This window comes from Terrapene carolina, unplaced genomic scaffold, assembly GCF_002925995.2.
Source record: "Terrapene carolina triunguis isolate 2854851 unplaced genomic scaffold, T_m_triunguis-2.0 Scaffold23, whole genome shotgun sequence".
Lineage (NCBI taxonomy): Eukaryota > Metazoa > Chordata > Testudines > Emydidae > Terrapene > Terrapene triunguis.
This window is the reverse complement of record NW_020664374.1, coordinates 26,942,368-26,963,063: the sequence shown is the minus strand read 5'-3', so window position 1 is coordinate 26,963,063 and position 20,696 is coordinate 26,942,368. Positions and strand designations below refer to the sequence as shown.

At 41.5% G+C, this 20,696-nt stretch overlaps 1 protein-coding gene across 1 annotated transcript in view; it reads left to right on the top strand.

Annotated features, from left to right (window-relative positions):
- The window catches only part of LOC112112035 (dystrophin), a 1,981,667-nt gene that overhangs the window by 1,723,243 nt on the left and 237,728 nt on the right, over positions 1-20,696 (top strand). Inside the window, exon 60 of the mRNA XM_026649948.1 lies at positions 13,376-13,522. Coding sequence (XP_026505733.1) covers positions 13,376-13,522 — 147 coding nt within the window. The remainder of the gene's footprint in view (positions 1-13,375; positions 13,523-20,696) is intronic.

The following is a 20,696-nucleotide window of genomic DNA, read 5'->3' as shown; positions in this document are numbered from 1 at the left end:
AAAAAATATTTGGCAAGGCGCTCACTGGTTTTCAAGGGGATAGTCAAAGCAAAAGCAATTTAATCTGCAAGAAAAGCATGAGATTTGCAAAGTGACATATAACATCTTGCAGATACACTGACAATGTGTAGTACCATCAAAAAGGTGAGATTCATGGTCTGTACTCCAGCCCACAGCATGACCTTGTTACAAATGTACGCAACACTCAGGGCTTGATTCGGATATCTGATATGGTGATAGGCAATGGCAAGTTTGAGGGGTAATTTGGATGTAATTTACTTGTCCTATTTTAATTATGTGTGAGTGTGTTTAACATAACTTTATGTCTTACTCCCTTCTTCCCTACAGCTCCATCTGCTTGCGTGTTTATCAGTTTTTAGACTGTGAGCTCCTCAGGGCAGTGATCATCGGTTCCTGCTGTTTGGAAAGTACCTAGTACATTGTAGCCAGGACTAGAAACATAATAATGATGACACACAAGATATGTAAACATACCTAAGACTGAAGCAGGGTTTGACTAGGTCAGTACTGGGATGGGAAATTTCCAAGGAAAAACAAATAATTGGATCTCTTCTTAGCAGGCTGTAGGAAGTAGACTGTTGGTGTTTTAGTAAGTTGCACTCTCAGTACTGCAGAATGATGCATGCTGTTGAACAGTGGTGAGTGCTGTGTTGCTAGAAGCGCCATCCTTCAGGTGAAGTGTAAAATCATAGTCCTAGCCGTTTGCAGCCATTAATGGTATTCTAGCCCAGAATAGTGGTGCTAATCTTAGTGTCCCATCTGTATTCCAAATCACCCATGTTTTACTCAACCTACTATAATTCTCCCTGTATTTACAGTTCTCTTACTTTCCTGTCCGAAGGTATCTCATAGAAATGTTGTGCCATGTTAAACCACTGTTGTATTTCACCCCCAAAGATGGCTGCAGTGGATGATTTCTTTGTACAGTTCGTGTATACAGGTGTTGAGTTTCTAAAGTGCTTTGGGATCCTTTGGATTAAAGGAGCTATACAAATACAAAATTGTAATGTTCTATAAACTTCATTAAGTGTTTTTGACTTTGCAAGATTCATACCCACACATGTGCCATCAGTATTGAGCCCTCATTGTATGACATACAGAATAGATAAGTTGTCTTGTTAACTGTAGCCAGAAGTGCCATTTAGCTGCTGGCACCTCCTAGTTCAGGGAGCTGTGTTACTACCAGCCCTAGAGAGACAACCTGAAGCGTTAGTTGCAGTCTCATATCTAACTGCTTAACAATTGTGTGGTCATTTATAAAGAGCTGTGATTCAGGAAACAGGCTACGTTGCCTTTGAAAAATGTCATAGAGCTGGCTGATTTTTTCAGCATTTTTAATGCTGAACAGGCATTAGCCATATTAGCATTAACCTATGTTAGTCATCCTGTCAGAGAGGTTACACAGAAGTAACTACTGGTGGGGAATGAATAGTCTCATGACAAGGAAGCCAGCTACTGTATGCTTCCTCTGCTTGGCAGAAGGCCCAGAGCTGTGTGTTGGTAATGGCATTGTATGGCCAGAAATCTGCAAGGTTTTGGCAGCTTCAATTGCAGATTCTTGTCTCCTCATTTGGATGATATACACGATAGCAACACTTATCCTGCATTGATAGTGTGATGCTGTTACAAAACTGACCTTTTAAACTGCAGATATTTTTGACTGAGTTCTCTTCTGTGTTGTTTTTGGTAGAAGGGGAACTTATGGCTCGTTGTGTTTAACATATAAATTACATTTTGTGCTAGCTAGACCCTGCAAGGTACCATAGATTTCAAGTACTTGATTCCAATATTTGGTTAGGCAGCATCACCAGTGTGTCTTTTGATACATCTATACTGCGGGGGGAAAACCACGGCACCGAGTCTCACAGCTGACTCGGGTTCCTGGGAGCTCAAGCTGCAGTGCTAAATATTGCAGTGTAGAGATTTGGGCTCTGGTTGGAGCCCACGCTCTGAGACCCACCTCACCCTCACCACCCCCCCGTTCAGACATGCTTGCTGACTTCTCAAGGAGTTTTCAAAACAGAACTGTACAGATCACTTAAAATCCACTTTTCCAAATCTATAGTCTGGAGCATCAGATATAGTTCAAATTGTAGTTGCATAAGGCCATTATCATAGAAGAAGCATAGAAGATTAGGGTTGGAAGAGATTCCACCACCTCCCTAGGTAACCCATTCCAGTGCTTCACAACCCTCCTAGTGAAATAGTTTTTCCTAATATCCAACCTAGACCTCCCGCACTGCAACTTGAGACCATTGCTCCTTGTTCTGTCATCTGCCACCACTGAGAACAGCCATGCTCCATCCTCTTTGGAACCCCCCTTCAGGTAGTTGAAGCCAAAAGGCTGCTATCAAATCCCACTTCACTCTTCTCTTCTGCAGACTAAATAAGCCCAGTTCACTTAGCCTCTCCTCATAAGTCAATCCTTGAGGGGGCCATTTAAGGATCTGGGGCAAAATCAGTACTTGGTCCTGCTAGTGAAGGCAGGGGGCTGGACTCGATGACCTTTCAAGGTCCCTTCCAATTCAAGGAGATGGGATATCTCCATTAATTTAATTTAAGTCATGTGCCCCAGCCCCCCAATCATTTTCATTGCCCTCCACTGGACTCTCTCCACTGTGTCCACATCTTTTCTGTAGTGAGGGGCCAAAACTGGATGCAATACTCCAGATGTGGCCTCACCAGTGCTGAATAGAGGGGAATAATCACTTCCCTCAATCTGCTGGCAATGCTCCTACTAATGCAGCCCAATATGCTGTTAGCCTTCTTGTCAACAAGAGCACACTGTTTACTTGTATCTAGCTTCTCGCCCACTGTAATCTCCAGGTCCCTTTCTGCAGCACTGCCACTTAGCCAGTCGGTACCCAGCCTATAGCAGTGCATTGGATTCTTCCGTTCTAAGTGCAGGACTCTGCATTTGTCCTTGTTGAACCTCATCAGATTTCTTTTGGCCCGATCCTCTAATTTGTCTAGGTCACTCTGGACCTTATCCCTACCCTCCAGCATATCTACCTCTTCCCCCCAGCTTAGTGGCATCCGCGAAACATGCTGAGGGTGCAATCCATCTCATCGTCCAGATAATTAATGAAGATTTTGAACAAAACCGGCCCCAGAACCGACCCCTGGGGCACTCCACTTGATACCGGCTGCCAACTAGACATTAAGCCGTTGATCACTACCCGTTGAGCCCGATGATCTTGCCAGCTTTCTATCCACCTTATAGTCCATTCATCCAATCCATACTTCTTTAACTGGCTGGCAAGAATACTGTGGGAGACCGTATCGAAAGCTTTGCTAAAGTCAAGGAATAACACATCCACTGCTTTTCCCATATCCACAGAGTCAGTTATCTCATCATAGAAGGTAATCAGGTTGGTCAGGCATGACTTCCCCTTGGTGAATCCATGTTGACTGTTCCTGATCACCTTCCTCTTCTCCAAGGGCTTCAAAATGGATTCCTTGAGGACCTGCTCCATAACTTTCCAAGTACTGAGGTGAGGTTGACTGGTCTGTAGTCTTCCGGATTCTCCTTCTTCCCTTTTTTAAAGATGGGCACTATATTTGCCTTTTTCCAATCATCCAAGACCTCCCCGGATCACCACAAGTTTTCAGAGATAATGGCCAATGACTCTGTGGAAGGAAAAGGCTCGGGTAGAGACCATCAAATCGTGGAAGTCAATGGCTACGCAGATGGTGTCAGAGAGAAGGCTTTGGATTCTTTGACCCTGGGATGGTGTTCCAAGAAGGAGGAGTGCTAGGTAGAGACGGGCTCCACCTAACGAAGAGATGGAAGAGCATCTTCACAAGCAGGCTGGCTAACCTAGTGAGGAGAGCTTTAAACTAGGTTCACCAGGGGAAGGAGACCAAAGCCCTGAGGTAAGTGGGGAAGTGGGATACTGGGAGGAAGCACAAGCAGGAGAGCACAAGAGGGGAGGACTCCTGCCTCATACTGAGAAAGCAGGATGATCAGCGAGTTATTTTAAGTACCTATACACAAATGCAAGAAGCCTGGGAAATAAGCAGGGAGAACTGGAAGTCCTGGCACAGTCAAGGAATTATGATGTAATTGGAATAACAGAGACTTGGTGGGATAACTCACATGACTGGAGTACTGTCATGGATGGATATAAACTGTTCAGGAAGGACATGCAGGGCAGAAAAGGTGGGGGAGTTGCATTGTATGTAAGAGAGCAGTATGACTGCTCAGAGCACCAGTATAAAACTGCAGAAAAACCTAAGAGTCTCTGGATTAAGTTTAGAAGTGTGAGGAACAAGGGTGATGTTGTGGTGGGAGTCTGCTATAGACCACCAGACCAGGGGGATGAGGTGGACAGGACTTTCTTCTGGCAACTAACAGAAATTACTAGATCACAGGCCCTGGTTCTCATGGGAGACTTGAATCACCCTGATATCTGCTGGGAGAGCAATACAGTGGTGCACAGACAATCCAGGAAGTTTTTGGAAAGTGTAGGGGACAATTTCCTGGTGCAAATGCTGGAGGAACCAACTAGGGGCAGCGCTCTTCTTGACCTGCTACTCACAAACAGGGAAGAATTAGTAGGGGAAGCAAAAGTGGATGGGAATCTGGGAGGCAGTGATCATGAGATGGTTGAGTTCAGGATCCTGACACAAGGAAAAAAGGAGAGCAGCAGAATATGGACCCTGGACTTCAGAAAAGCAGACTTTGACTCCCTCTGGGAATTGATGGGCAGGATCCCCTGGGAGAATAACCAGGACTTCCTTGACTTTAGCAAAGCTTTTGATACAGTCTCCCACAGTATTCTTGCTGGTATGTTAAAGAAGTATGGACTGGATGAATGGACTACAAGGTGGATAGAAAGCTGGCTAGATTGTCAGGCTCAACAGGTAGTGATCAATGGCTCCACGTCTAGTTGGCAGCCGTATCAAACGGAGTGCCCCAAGGGTCGGTCCTGGGGCTGGTTTTGTTCAATATCTTCATTAATGATCTGGAGGATGGCGCTGACTGCACCCTCAGCAAGTTTGCATATGACACTAAATTGGGAGGAGTGGTAGATATGCTGGAGGGTAGGGATAGGATACAGAGGGACCTAGACAAATTAGAGAATTGGGCTAAAAGAAATCTGATGAGGTTCAACAAGGACAAGTGCAGAGTCCTGCACTTAGGACGGAAGAATCCCATGCACTGCTATAGACTAGAGACCGAATGGCTAAGCAGCAGTTCTGCAAAAAAGGACCTTGGGTTATAGTGGACGAGAAGTTGGATATGAGTCGACAGTGTGCCCTTGTTGCCAAGAAGGCCAACGGCATTTTGGGCTGTATAAGTAGGGGCATTGCCAGCAGATGGAGGGACATGATCATTCCCCTCTATTCAACATTGGTGAGGCCTCATCTGGAGTACTGTGTCCAGTTTTGAGCCCCACACTACAAGAAGGATGTGGAAAAATTGGAAAGAGTCCAGCGGAGGGCAACAAAAATGATTAGGGGGCTGGAGCACATGACTTATGAGGAGAGGTTGAGGGAACTGGGATTGTTTAGTCTGCAGAAGAGAAGAATGAGAGGGGATTTGATAGCTGCTTTCAACTACCTGAACGGGTTTCCAAAGACGATGGATCTAGACTGTTCTCAGTGGTAGCAGATGATAGAACAAGGAGTAATAGTCTCATGTTGCAGTGGGGGAGGTTTAGGTTGGATATTAGGAAAAACTTTTTCACTAGGAGGGTGGTGAAGGACTGGAATGGGTTACCTAGGGAGGTGGTGGAATCTCCTTCCTTAGAGGTTTTTAAGGTCAGGCTTGACAAAGCTCTGGCTGGGATGATTTAGTTGGGGATTGGTCCTGCTTTGAGCAGGGGGTTGGACTAGATGACCTCCTGAGGTCCCTTCCAACTCTGATATTCTATGATTCGGCCATCACATCAGCCAACTCCCTCAGCACCTGGGATGCTTTGCATTCAGCCCCATGGACTTATTATGCATGTCCAGCTTTTCTAAATAGTCCTTAATCTGTTTTCAGCACTGAAGGCTGCTCATCTCCTCCCCATACTGTGCTGCCCAGTTCAGCAGTCTGGGAGCTGACCTTGTCTGTGAAGACTGAGGCAAAAAAAGCATTGAGTACTTCAGCTTTTTCCACATCATCTGTCACTCGGTTGCCTCCTCCATTCAGTAAGGGTCCCACACTTTCCCTGACCTTCTTCTTGTTGCTAACATACCTGTAGAAACTGTTCTTGTTACCCTTCACATCCCTTGCTAGCTGCAACTCCAATTGTGCTTTGGTCTCCCTGATTACACCCTTGCATACTCAAGCAATATTTTTATACTTCTCTCTAGTCATCTGTCCAAGTTTCCACTTCTTGTAAGCTTCCTTTTTGTGTTTAAGCTCATAGAAGATTTCTCTGTTAAGCTAAGCTGGTTGCCTGCCATATTTGCTGTTCTTTCTGCACATTGGGATGGTTTGTTCGGGCACCCTCAATAAGGCTTCTTTAAAATACAGCCAGCTCTCCATTCATAGTGAAAATAACTTGCTCACATTGAGGAGTAATTTACATCTTGAGTAGTTTCATTGATTTCATTGGGACTATTTGTGTAGTATAATACTGCTCAGTATGTGTATATGTATGTCAGAGGGCCCTTAGTTTGGTGTTTTGTTTTGTTTTTGAACAAGGAACTTGTTACAATTCTTTAAATCTTTCTTCTGTAAAAATATGTACACTGCCTTTTTTTCATTAAAGGGGGAAATAGTAAGTGAAAGAAATATGAAGGCATAAGAAAACTGAAGGGAATTGATAATTCAAAGTGCAATCTCAATTATATCAACTTCCATCATACCGAGGCTTCCAAGCTGAAGGTCCGTTAAATCTATGTCAAGTTAATTCTTTATTGGGCTTCTCTTTGAAGTATGTTGTAGCTGATTATAAACATTTTATAAGTAAAGGAAACCAAATTTGGAGAGAGGATGTGTTCATCAGCCTATAGATGTAAATGTGATAGTTATATAAGTAGTTCCAATACAAAAAAGACTAATCATTAAAATAATTCTTTTAAACAAAACAGAATTAGAGCTAACTTCCTCTCATTCCACAGCTAAAACATCTCAGACCTGGTCTATGCTTAAAATTTAGGTTAACCTAGCTACCCCTCAGAGATGTACTTACGCTGATCTATGTCCCAGCATAGACACCATTAGGTCAGTGGAAGAATTCTTACATCGACTTAGCTTCTGCTTCTCGATGGAGTGGATTAACTACAGAGGCAAAAAATAAATCCTCCTTTCAATATAGAAAGTGTCTACACTATGGTGCTACAATGTCACAGCTTTAGTCTGTAGAGTCTGTAGCATAGTCAAGCCCATAGTTGTGGGTTTATGTACTCTGGGAGAAGTAGACAAGTTATCACTAATAATGTATCTTGCTTAATTTGGTCTTTTAAATAGCTAACTTTTAAAATAATACAATGTCCTATGGAGTTCAGATCTTAATGTGGACAAACTTTTTTTCTTTTTCTCTCTTGGTTTTTTATTTGTAAAATGATTTGGATTAATTATATATCAATAGAGCATTGAATAAGATTTTTTTTTTTGGGGTTTTGTTTTAAGTTGCTGTGTGTGTATCAAGTTAATAGAAATTTTAATAAAAATACAACGTTAATAATTGAACTCAGAGGGACATATTGGAAAATCAGCATAAGTAAGCATAAATCAGTGTAATTCACATGCAGAAGAATGTGGTTGTAGCAGGAAAAGCAACTATTAGAAGGGTGAACTATAAAATAAATTGTGTGCAAGGAGGAAGGGTGTAGATATGCCTTATCTTAGGCCATTCTACATCCTTCTTGTGCCTTGGTTGCTTTTCCTGCTACACATCCACACTTCAGCCCTTTCAACATGTAGAAAAAAACCCTTCTTACACTTATTTCATCTTATCAGCTGGTTTGTCTAGATAAGAATAAGAGGTCAATAACACATACTAGCTAATCACAACGTTTCCTCAGCCTCTTCTTAATCTAGAAAAACCCAATGTGACCATCTATTTCACTTTCCATTGCGCCCAATATTTCTGAGCCAATTTTAGAGGCAAATAATTACAAGTGCAATTTTGCACATATAGAAATAAAGACCAGTATCTAAATATCTGAACTTATTCAGTTATGCCCCAGGTCAGCAAAGCACTGAAACACGTTCTCAAGTCAAGCTGGGATTTAAGCACATGGTTAAAGCTAAGAATATGCTTAAGTGTTTTGCCTGAACTACTGTCTTCAGTTAAGGTCTGATCCTTCTTCCATTAAATATAATGGCAAAAATCCCATTGTCTTCAATGGTGCAGGATCAAGTCCTTATGCCCCAATAATCTAAAGGCAATTTAGGGTGCTGATGTTTAGGGTGCTGATCATTAATATTTTTTTAATGCTGCATGAACATATACATAAGATTAACTGGAAAAAAGATTACAAAGACTACAGAGTTCAAAGGTTTATCCTTAGTTTGTACGTGTGCAAACTTTGTGGACTATTATCTATGTATTTATTAAGTAAATTAGACTTAATTTACTAAGTCTTGCTTTTTGCAAAAAGGTTACCTATGAGAATTATCATATGCTTTGTCAATATACATTTCTACATACATAGGACAGCCATTAAAATGATTATTGGACTTTTTTATGATGTTAGATTGGTTAGGTATGTTTTCGGTCCTGAGAGATGCTGAATTGGCTACAATGGATGTGGTAAGAGCTGAGTTCACCTCAGAGTTTGAACAAAAAAGAATAAAGGTTACAAATTGAGAGTCGATAATCTAGATTGCCCATTTAATTCAGTCCTGAACAATTAAAATGGTCAGTTCTATTTTCCTGTCCTAACTGAAGTTTGTAACTTATTCCCAGTAACCAACATTAGAACTCCATATAACTGAATGGAATAGGAGACACAATTAAGCTGGCTGACCAGAGGTTTGGATATAAAGGTGGAATTTTTCACTATAAGCAATGTAATTTGGGAGGCCCAAATATAGCTACAAGGATTTAAGAATAAAATGGCTTATACTATCGCTAGTTTTCAAACGATGACTTTTAGTCACTTACCAAGGGATGTCTGGAACATGTTGGCAGGAGAATAGAATCTTCTTTTTTCCAAGTTGTTTGTTCCAAGTTAAATCAGTATTAAAATGGAAATAGAAGTGTTTATTTGAATTATGTGCCCATACTTCCATTCACCCTATTTCTCTTTTCCGTTTGGTCAATGAATTGGCCTGAATTTTATTTGTAGAGTAGTGAAATGGGGGGGGGGGGAAGAGAAGAGTTAAAAGTTCAGTCCAGTGAACAATGAAAAAACATTTCAATTCTGCAAATAAAAGTAGAAAATGAAATCTGTAGCTGTTTTGATGTAGGAATATTACTACATATAAAGCAAATAAATCATCTTCCTGAGTGCATGAACATAGCATGACATTAGCTCACAGTATATTGTCTTGAACCTTGAAGTTTTGAAAGGATATCCTAAAAGTATTTTTCAGAGATTTTTTTCCTCTGGTTTCCATAGTTTATTGTAATATTCCCCCAGGGATGTTTCAAACGGAATGTTTTTATTTTTTAATCAAACTTTTTTTTTCCTCCCCTCCACATACTCAATTGATATTTCTCAAGATATCAAGTTGCTAGCACTGAATTTAGTTTTGGACGGGGCATTTATTTAAAGACTATTTCACATATAAAATATTATGTGGACTATTTTTATCAGTAACTAAATGAAACAGGTAAGAGTTATATATAATTTACTGCACATGAAATAATATGTATGCCAATATTCACTCTGCATATCTATATTCACTAATACCCTAATCCTGCAAAGACATATGCCTGTATTTTACTTAAAGCCTTACTGGCCTCATTTTTTTCCTCACGTGCTTAACTTAAGTACACATGGAAGCCTTTGCAAGATCTGACTGCAAGTGCCAAATTCTGCCCTCATCTCCACACCATAAGCCAGATTCTCTCAACTAACAATAATATAAATCAGGAGTAACTCCAGTGAACTCAACTTGTGAAAGGGTGAGGTGAATAACATTCCTTGTGTCTAATTTAACTTGTGAATTTTGCTTTCAGGGCACTTAAATCAGTCTCCCTGCTTGCCTTTCAGAATAAGCATTGTTTGAAATCAGTATGTTTTTCATGTTTGTTTCAGTGGGCCATTAAAGAACATTTCACTGTATGCTTGGGGGGAGGGAGAGAGGCAATACCTAACCACTTAAATTTTTCTGTTAAATGCAGTCTTGCTAACTCATAAGCATATGAATCCTATTGAAGTCATTGAGTCTACTCATGTTGTGAGGTATTATAATTAATTGAGTCAGAATCTAGCTTTTGATTGAGAGTCATGGACAATATTTAGGAGATCTATGCTAGGGGTTCTCAAACTGGGGGTTGGGACCCCTCAGTGGGTCGCAAGGTCATTACATGGGAGGTCGCGAGCTGTCAACCTCCACGCCAAATCCCGCTTGCCTCCAGCATTTATAATATTTAAAAGGGTGTTTAATTTATTAGGGGGGGTTGCACTCAGAGGCTTGCAATGTGAAAGGGGTCACCAGTAAAAAAAGTTTGAGACCCACTGATCTATGCCCTATTTTCAGTTAGTGGCATTTAACCATTCAAGTGTCTGAGAAAGTCTGAGTAATGTTAAGCTGCAAGCACTCAAGTTTGTCAGATATTGGTTATTCATGGAATAATGTTCACAGCTAATTCTGGTAAAGAAATTTCTAGGAGGTCATTTCAATAGTTTAATTGTCCAAAATAAGTTATAGATCATATACAGTAAAACCTCAGAGTTACGAACTCCAGAGTTATCAACTGACCAGCCAACCACATTTGAAACTTGAAGTACGCAATCAGGCAGCAGCAGAGACCAAAAAAAAAAAAATCAAATATAGTACAGTAGTGTGTTAAATGAAAACTATTAAAAAATAAAGGGAAAGTTTAAAAAAGATTTGACAAGGTAAGGAAATTTTTTCTGTGCTTGTTTCATTTAAATTAAGATGGTTAAAGGCAGCATTTTTCTTCTACATAGTAAAGTTTCAAAGCTTTCTGAAGTCAATGTTCAGTTATAAACTTTTGATAGAACAATAATTACATTGTGTTCAGAGTTACGAACATTTCAGAGTTACGAACAACCTCCATTCCTGAGGAGTTCGTAACTCTGAGGTTCTACTGTATGGCTTATATAGCAAAATGCACATACTCAGAGACAGAAGGCAAGGCTAATATTCCAAGGACATTATCCTGTCCTTGTGCACAGACATCACATTACCCAAAGTGCACCTGAAAATGACAGAATTTGTCCCTTAGAAGTGACTCATTGGTACATTTTGATACAGAGTATCATGTTAAAGTTCCCTAAATGTCTCATTAGTAAATAGAGATATGAAACACTAACAGCTCAAAGATCTGCACAGAAACCTCTCCTCAACAGATTGTCATGATGTTTTGTATGTGAGGTCAAGGTGGCAGCACTTTGAGAATGTATTGAGATTCATTGTAGGAGCTTCCTCAACTTGTTATTGCCTGGTTTTAAATAAAGTCAGTTGGAAGGTTTTTGGTTTCTTTGTTTTGCAGCGATATAGATCAGCGGTTCTCAAAGCCGGTCCGCCGCTTGTTCAGGGAAAGCGCCTGGCGGGCCGAGCCAGTTTGTTTACCTGCCGCGTCCACAGGTTCGGTCAAACGCGGCTCCCACTGACGGCAGTTCACCGCTCCAGGCCAATGGGGGCTGCGGGAAGGGCGGCCATCACATCCCACGCTGCTTCCCGCAGCCCCCATTGGCCTGGAGCGGTGAACCGCAGCCAGTGGGAGCCGCGATCGGCCGAACCTGCAGACACGGCAGGTAAACAAACCGGCCCGGCCCGCAAGGGGCTTTCCCTGAACAAGTAGCAGGCCAGTTTTGAGAACCACTGATATAGATGACTTTTTAAAGCATTTAATGAAATTATTAAAATAATAAAATTGTTATGCACAGTTCTTTCAGGTGATGTAAGGTTTATTTTTTTAAAAAGAAATTTACAATTCACTACAAAATATTAAGGGCCACATTGTGGCTGGCCCTGCATCCACGTGGAAGAGGAGGAAGCCCCTTCTCCTAATCCCCTTCCATTCATATACATGCTCCAGGCACATTGGATGAAATCATGGCTCTGTTGAAGTCAGTGGGATTTTTGCCATTGACTTCAGTGTGGACAGGATTTCCACCCTATGTGTCTAGTTACTCTCAGGGCCGGCTCCAGGCACCAGCTGACCAAGCACTTGCTTGGGGCGGCACCTTAGAAGGGGTGGCCAATGTTAGGGTAGCGGGGGTGCCCGCAGTGTTTTTTGTTTGGCAGGGCAGCGCTTGAGGGTTTGTTTTTTTTTGGTGTTTCGGCCAGGCAGCGCGGGGGCTTCGGCAGCGCGGCGCTCCGGGGGGTTTGGGCGGCCCGGCGTGGCGCTCCGGGGGGTTTGGGCGGCCCGGCGTGGCGCTCCGGGGGGTTTGGGCGGCCCGGCGTGGCGCTCCGGGGGGTTTGGGCGGCCCGGCGTGGCGCTCCGGGGGGGGGGTGGTGTTACGGCAGGGCGGCGCTCTTCTTTTTTGCCTGGGGCAGCAAAAAAGTTAGAGCCGGCCCTGGTTGCTCCGTGTTGGTATCACCAGCAGCACTATCACCTCCCGAGGTCTAAGGCTGAAACATACTGACCCAGCACAATAGGGGACAAATATTACACATATTTAAAGGGTCAGGAAACAGCTACTAAAGTGAATGCTCCCTTGGGAGCCCTACGAGAAAATCTGGCTGAGTTGGCCAAAATTTTCCTTGATGATCCTACTGAACATGCAACTACTCAAATGCAAGTTGTGCCTGGAAGGCACAATAAAGGCCATGCTATATAAAAAGAATGTAGATATTCAGGATCAATATGTTCCTTCCTTTCCGTTTGGGGCTCAGAACTAGAGCTGTGTGAATTACTGATTTTTCAGTTCTCTGGCTAAACCAAAATGTGTTAAGGGGAAAAAACAGATAGTAGTTTCATTCAACTCCAAACAGTTTCATTTTAAAGAGTTTTATATCTTTTAAAAAACACAATGGAGGTAAAATTCAAAACAAAGTAATTTCAAATAAAAAAAGATCAAAACATTTCATTTAAAAAAAATCAAAACTAAACATTTAGTTGAAGGTTTTTTGTCTGTTTTTCTCAGTCTGAAACAATTCAGTGGAATTCAACACAAACTTTCAAAATGTTTTCTGTTGACCTGAATCTACATTTTTCAGTTTTAAAAAATTGCCAGAATCTCCCTCATGGTCAATTATCAAATAGTGGAGACCATAACTTTGGAGATTATTGTTTATATAAATATACTGTTTGTTTCATTCACACAGGTTTACCAAGCAGAAATTGCACCCATTAAAGAAAATGTGAATCATGTCAATGACCTTGCTCACCAGTTCACCTCCTCTGATATACAGCTTTCTCCATATAATCTCAACTGCCTGGAAGACCTGAACACAAGGTGGAAGCTTCTACAGGTAATATTGTCTTAATCATTTTTGAAGCTCTGCATTTACGTGGACATGTTTTTTCTTGTTTTGTCCCAGTGGAAAATATATTGAGTGATAGAGAAAATTGTTGCTATGCAAATTACAGTGTGCATACCTATTTTTTTTAAAAAAAGAAAGAAAAGAAAAGCTGATATTGTAAATGGTTTTCCTCATATTTCTGACCACCCAAATCTCACTCTCAAGAACATGATAAATTGAGCTAACCCTATTAATTGTAGATAATTAGCATGTAGCCCATGTGTAATTAAAAGTATGCTTCTAGCTCGTTGCTTAAAATTCTCTCTTCAGGAACAGAATTTTTTTTTTAAATTTCATCACCGTAAAACAATTATAAACACCAAAAGATGTGCATTTGTTGCAATTTACTCTACCATGTATTTCATAGGACAATTTATTGTGGGTTAGGCATATCCAATCTTTACAGCTCTTTTGTACGGCATATGGAAGATTGACTTTAGAGAGTTTATTTTCACAACTCCAGTGTGTTCTCTTTTCTGTTTCAATTACTTCCAAGGACATTCATTTTAAATACTTCCCTGTACAAGCAGCTTAGTGATCCTGTGCAGTACATCCATTAAAATCACACCTGTGGAATCAAGTCTAAAATTACAAAGCATTAGATTCATTAGTCATTGGCAGAATTCAGTAATCCTATTAAAGTAATCAAAAAAGTGGATTTTATGAGTTTGCTTTTAAAGCTGAAAAAGTATTAATATTTTATCACATCAGAATGAATATCAGATTTAAATGAAAACAAAAATTGAAAAGATTATAGAACAGATTTTACAGAGATGTACATCCACTTAAGTTTACTTATTCTTCATTATTTTCCAGCAAAGCCATCTAATATGCATATATTACAGCTTTTCTTTTACTTTATGCAAGTGACCCCCAATTTGGATTAACGGGAGACATGTATGTGTGCATGCGCAGATGTATTGCAATGTGTTTCATTCCAAAATCTGTGAGAAACAGTAGTCAGTGTGTTGACTTTAACAGGGACATGTTAAAAATATGTAAGTAGGTAGGAAGTGCAGGATAAGCCTGGAATTGGATTGAATAATGTAAAGTCCTGATGCTTATCATAAGACTTCAGATTTTCATGGATAAGAATAAACCCCCTTCCCTCTTTTCATGCACATGATCAGAGATGACCAGTGCCTGCCTATAGCGTGTGTGTTCTTGAGCATGCTCACTACAAGCCAAACAGCAAATTGGGAGGGGGGCACATGACCGCACATGCCTCTGTATGTCTTCTGTGCTGTTCGTGCTAACACTATTTCCTCTAGCCAGCATGTCAGTGCACCTGTGTCATCATACCATTCAAGCAGGGTGCCTGACACATTTATGCCCCACAAGAGATCCCAGATATAGGTCTCTTCAACTTTTCCTTCTCCAAGAATTCGTCCCTTGCTCTTTGCCAACTGCTCCTGCAAGCCCTCTATCTTCCCATATGCTTCTCTTTCTGGCTCATTCTTAGCAGCAGGCTCCATTCCTAATGATCCTATGAGCCCTTCCACTAGCCAATCTCCCTCCCAGACTGGCCTGTAGATTTTCTTCATCGTACAACTATAGGCACCAATTCTGTGGGTGTTCTGGGACCGGAGCACCCACGGGGAAAAAAATGGTGGGTGCTGAGCACCCACCAGCAGCCCACCTACCAGAATCTCCCTCTCCCCCAGCGCCTCCTGCTCACTGGCGGGCTCCACCAATCAGTGCCTCCTGCCTGTCACATATCAGCTGCTTCGTGACATCAGGAGGTGCTGGGGGGGAGTGGGGAGGAGCGAGCGCACAGCACGCTTGTAGGAGGGGGCAGAACTGGGCAGGGAAGAAGTAGGGCAGGGGCTGGGAAAAGGGGTGGAGTTGGGGCAGGACTTGGGCAGAGCCAGAGGGGAGCACCCCCCAGCAGATTAGAAACTCGGCGCCTATGCACAGAACAGTAAATGCTTGGTATGCCTGATAGCCAGTCCTGGTTTCCAGTCCAGCTGGGGAGGTGCCTGGTTTAGCCAAACCTCTCATATACATGCTTTGTTGATCATGTTAAGGGCAATCTGAACCACTTCCTAATTAAATGCCATGTAGTGTAGGTGTACAGGCAAAAATTATTCATTTGGAAAACTCCAACACATCTAAATAGTTGGATGTACATATCATGAAGCTACTTTTGCTGCATCTTATGTGAATATTAAGAGGAAAAAAGCTTGCTTGCGTCAAGAGTAGCAATGAACATGCTAGTTCAGATAAAATGTTAATAGTATTGGACCTTAAACCAAACGCAACAGCTCCACATCCTTCCAGACCCTGACTATGGAGCACAGGAGACATTATTAAAACAGACTAGCATAAAATGAAAAGACAGAACCAAGGATAAAGTGCTCTCCATATTCTCCAGTATAATATTACTAAACATAGTGGCTGTAGTGGATAGGGTGAGGGAGATGTGTTTCAGGAATAGATTTGTCCAAGCAATAGGAATTTGAAATAAAAGAAGAATTGGCCATGGTGTTGGGGAGGGAAAAGAACATCCAAACTTGAATATTTTTATGGAAACTAATCCACTTAGATTCATATAAATATAATATATTCTATCTATCTGTAGCAAAGTGTGTCAGGGCAAGATATTGGAGCAGACAAAACAAATAAATCTGTGGTGGTAAGATCATGTTTTATGCTTTGTTCATATTTATGGAAATAAGTATGATGGTGCATGGAAGGCATTCTGATAACTAAAGAACAGAGGTAAAAACATTGCAACATATCTATAACCCTGTCTTGAAGGAAGAACCTAAGCAGATTACCCATTTTAAAGGAATCAGGATGTGACGGGGGGTGGGGGGAAATGACATAATTGAATAATATATTCTTTTTGCTTAAAGTAAGAGGGTGCTGGGTGGAGAGAGAGAGAACAAATTGCTTATATTTAGGCAACCTGTATCATTGATCAGTAATTGTCTGCACTGTATTCATACCTGAATGGCACTTGTGACCGGGTGCCTGTTGGAATGGTCTGAGAATGCCACCTCAGGGCAGACTGCAAGAAACACAGCAGACAATCACCACAACTGGTGGCTTATTCTGTAATTAGATTCACCAAACTAGCAGCAAAAGAGCTTCTGGAGCACCACACCTGTTAACCAGAAGCCTAACACAGTCCCCTTGGCTCCCATCCAGAAAAACAGGTCTACTATAGTGATAGGTTACTGAAAACCATATGTGAGGTTCACCATATGTGAGGTTCTACTAATCCCAAAGGTTCAGAAACTTACCCCCAGGTCAATGTGTATCTCAGATATTACCCAAATATCATGCTGTCAACCAATGCTTAGTAAACTAAGCAAAGATATATTAATAAAAGTATAAAATAGAGTTATAAATGGTTAATAGATCATATACATACAAATGATTGTGAATTCCTTAAATCAGGTGTGTAGCAGTGGTAGAATAGACTGCTGGTTTGCAAAAGTCACCCTGGTAACTTCCAAAAGATTGAAAGGTCCTCAGTCCATTGTTCAAAATACTCCTTTTAATTGTAAATCCACAGTCCAGAGAATTGGAGCAGGAATGAGGCAAAATGGAGATCTCTCAGGTCTTTTTTATATCCTCTGCCATGTGCTTGGAAATGTACTGTCCCAAACAAAGCCCATAGCCCCTGTGTATGGAAAGTGTAGCAGAGCTCTGACCTTGCCCCCGTGGGTCCTTCGCTTCTAGGTGGTATATGCTAGCCTCAGTGGCTCACTGTGACCCTCCACGTAGCCCTTCTCTCTCTAGGGCCAGGGTTACAGTCTACTGAGTCCTTTTCATCATAGGCCAGCAAGGAGGTTGGTGAGAGAACTCCCACAGTCTCTGTTGTTCCTAGGGACTTGTTTTAGAACAGTTTAGCCTCCTGTCCTGACAGGGACCTGACTTCCTCTCCCAGGAGGTGTTCCTGTAGTGGTGGGTTGGGGGAAACTCGGGCCTGCCCTCTACTCCAGGTTCCGGCCCAGGGACCCTAATGGTAGCAGCTGTTGGCAGCCAACCTTTTACTGCCAGAGTTGCTACATTTCCCTGGGCCACTTCCCCACAGCTCTCCTGCTTCTCCCTTCTTCACCCTTACCTTAGGGCTCCCTTATCAATAACTTGAGGGTGTCTTCATTAGGCAGCCCTTCAGCCACACTTGCTCTCCCCTGGCTCTCCTCTGCCTGACTGGAGTGAGCCCTTTTTATAGTATCAGTGGGGCCTTAATTAGAGTCAGGTGGTCACATTAGCTTAATGGCCTCACCTGACTCTTTGCAGGTTAATTGGAGTCAGGTGTTCTCATTAGCCTGGAGCAGCCCCTGCTCTGGTCAGTCAGGGACCAGAAAACTGTTAATCCAGTGGCCAGTATATCTGCCTTCTGCTATTCTGCTGTACCCAACTGTCCTGGGTCTATCACAAAAGTTACTGAGAAAGATGGAGTCTGAGGTCACATGTCCACATCACAAGCCCTTAAATGTTTTGCATTGGCTCCTTGTTGTCTGAGGTGTCCTCAGGAAGAGCTATCTGGAGAGTTAATTCTTCTTAATGGTCCATCAAGCTTGAATAGTTCATTCACAATGGGTTGGCGAGACTTTGTGGGTGTCACCCCAAGAACAAACACATTTAAAGTACAAATACCTTCCTAATATTCAGAACTTCAGATACAGTGATGATACATGGTTTTAACCAGGATAATCATACTTGACAAATTGTAACTTTTCCATTGATATCTTACATGATACATTTTATATCAACTTTATAACACTTTATTTCAAATTTAGTGCAGTTGTGCAACAGTGGTAGCAACAATGATATAAATATAACAATGATATAAATGGTTAACTTCCTTTTCATACAGCATCACAGCACTTTCTAGTATATTTCCCACATTGGTCTATGTTAGGATTAGACTTTTATTTCCATGATCAGTACCTCCAGTAAAGTCTGTGATTAGGTGAGACTAGTTCTGGAAGAATCGCAACTTCTGCCAATGCAGCATGAAAATTTAACTCAAACAATGAATGCAACAATCATTCTAACTAATGGGATAGTTTCCTAACCTTTCTTGAGCTTCTGGTTTTCAACTGATTGCCAGTTTCGTCTAATTCTTTCCATAGTTTTCTTTCTTTCATTAGAGTCATTTGGTATTTTCCTACCTCTTTGGCCATCTCTGCCCTTTATTATTTTTTCCTATGCATGTTTTCATTCTATTTATTTCCATATTTCTTCCTTTTATGCTATTCTTATTTTCTGTTTCTCTCTTTGGCTTCTTTTTACTCATTTTTCAATAAGTAGTGCCTATTTATCTTTTTGTTGCTCTCTTTCTCTTTTGTCTATATTCCTCTCTGTCCATTTTCTCCTCTTTCTCACCTTTCTGTTTTTTCTTTCTTCTCATCTTTATCTCTTTTTCTTCTCCAGCCCCCCTTTCTTCTTTCCTTTGTTTTTCTCCCCAGTTTGATATTGCCCTGTTTTTTCTCACTGTCTTGCCATCAGGTAAAATATTGCTGAAACACCAGTTCCCATCTCCCACAAGACATCATGTAAAAGTACTATATGAATAGTTGCTTTCCTGATATCCCCACCAGCTATATACCCCTTCCTTAATACATATAAGTGAGATGCATAAAGCTTACCAGATATGAAATGATGATGAGTGCTGATCTTAGGGGGAGGTCTGGGATTATCTAGTCCTAGAAATTTTTAATAAACTGAGAGTGGAAATAATACTTTTCTGCTTTAACACGGGGATTTTTATAAGAGCGGAGAAAAAAATCTCAAATAGTCTAGTACTCATTTAATTTAAAATCTTACGTAGAGTCTACTTTGTACATTTTATTAGCTTGCATGCAAAAACTTGTCCTGCTTCTTGTGTAGTCATATGTACCAGCACAAACTGAATGCACAGGGCATGAAAAATGCTATCAAAGCACAGTTTTAATACCATTCAAAATGAAGTGGGCAATTAACACCTCTTCACTCATAGGTCAAAGGAGAGTTAGTGGGTTACAGGTTGTTGTAATGAGACATAAAACCAGTGTCTCCAGTGTGTCCACAATTTTTGGTGTCTAGCAGAGTCATGAATATAAGCTCCAAGGCTCATCTTTTGAAAATGTTCTGCCAATTTCCTATTATGACATGGACTGATAGGTCAGATATGGAGTGATCGCTTTGTGAAAAGTTTTAATCCACAAGTGATAGGGTGTTTTTGGCTTTTATCATTTTTCTGTGAGTTCTTTTGAAAGCATAGTGATTGCCTTATGTCACCCACATAGTTGTGTGGGGCATTTGATGCATTGGATGAGGCTCCCCACGTCTTGTGTTAGGCATGTATAGGACCCATGGATCTTGAAAGTTGTGTTGTGTTGGGGGAGTGGTATTAATCATTGTAGCAGTGGAGATATGTCTGCAGGTTTTGCAACTGCTGTTATGGCAGAGTCTGGTGATACTTTGAGTTAGTGGGTTCTGGTCTGTGGGAAGCTTCTTATGATGAACTTGGTGAGGAGGGTTGTTTGAAGGCCAAAAGAGGGGGCTCAGGAAAGATTTATTTCAGGATGTGGTCCCCATCAAGTAGAGGTTATAATTATGAGTTGTGGTAGGTGACAACTACGAGTATACAGTCAGTAGGTCCCCCCATATTGAAGCAGGTTCTCTTGATGCAATCTACTTCTCTAGTGTAGTGTCCTTGGCCACATCTACACTACCTGCCGGATCGGTGGGTAGTAATCAATCTATCGGGGTTTGATTTATCGCATCTTGTCTAGACGCGATAAATCGATCTGCGAATCGATACCCGTACTCCACTTTGGCAGGAGGAGTAAGCGGAGTCGATGGGGGAGCCGTGGCAGTCGACTTGTCACCGTGAGGACGGCCAGGTAAGTCGAACTAAGATACTTTGACTTCAGCTACGTGAATAGTGTAGCTTGAGTTTCGTATTCTTGGTCGATTTCCCCCCCCCCACCCAGTGTAGACCAGCCCCTTGTTTGGTGAAGGTGGTTTTACGTGTGTTAAGGTGTGTATCCTGAACTTTCTCCTTGGAGCATATTCTGTGGTATCTGAGTGACTGCCTGTAGATAACAAATTTCTTATTATGTCTAGGGTAGGTTCCTGTATCTATGAAGGTAAGTGTGATCCATGAGTTTCTAGTATA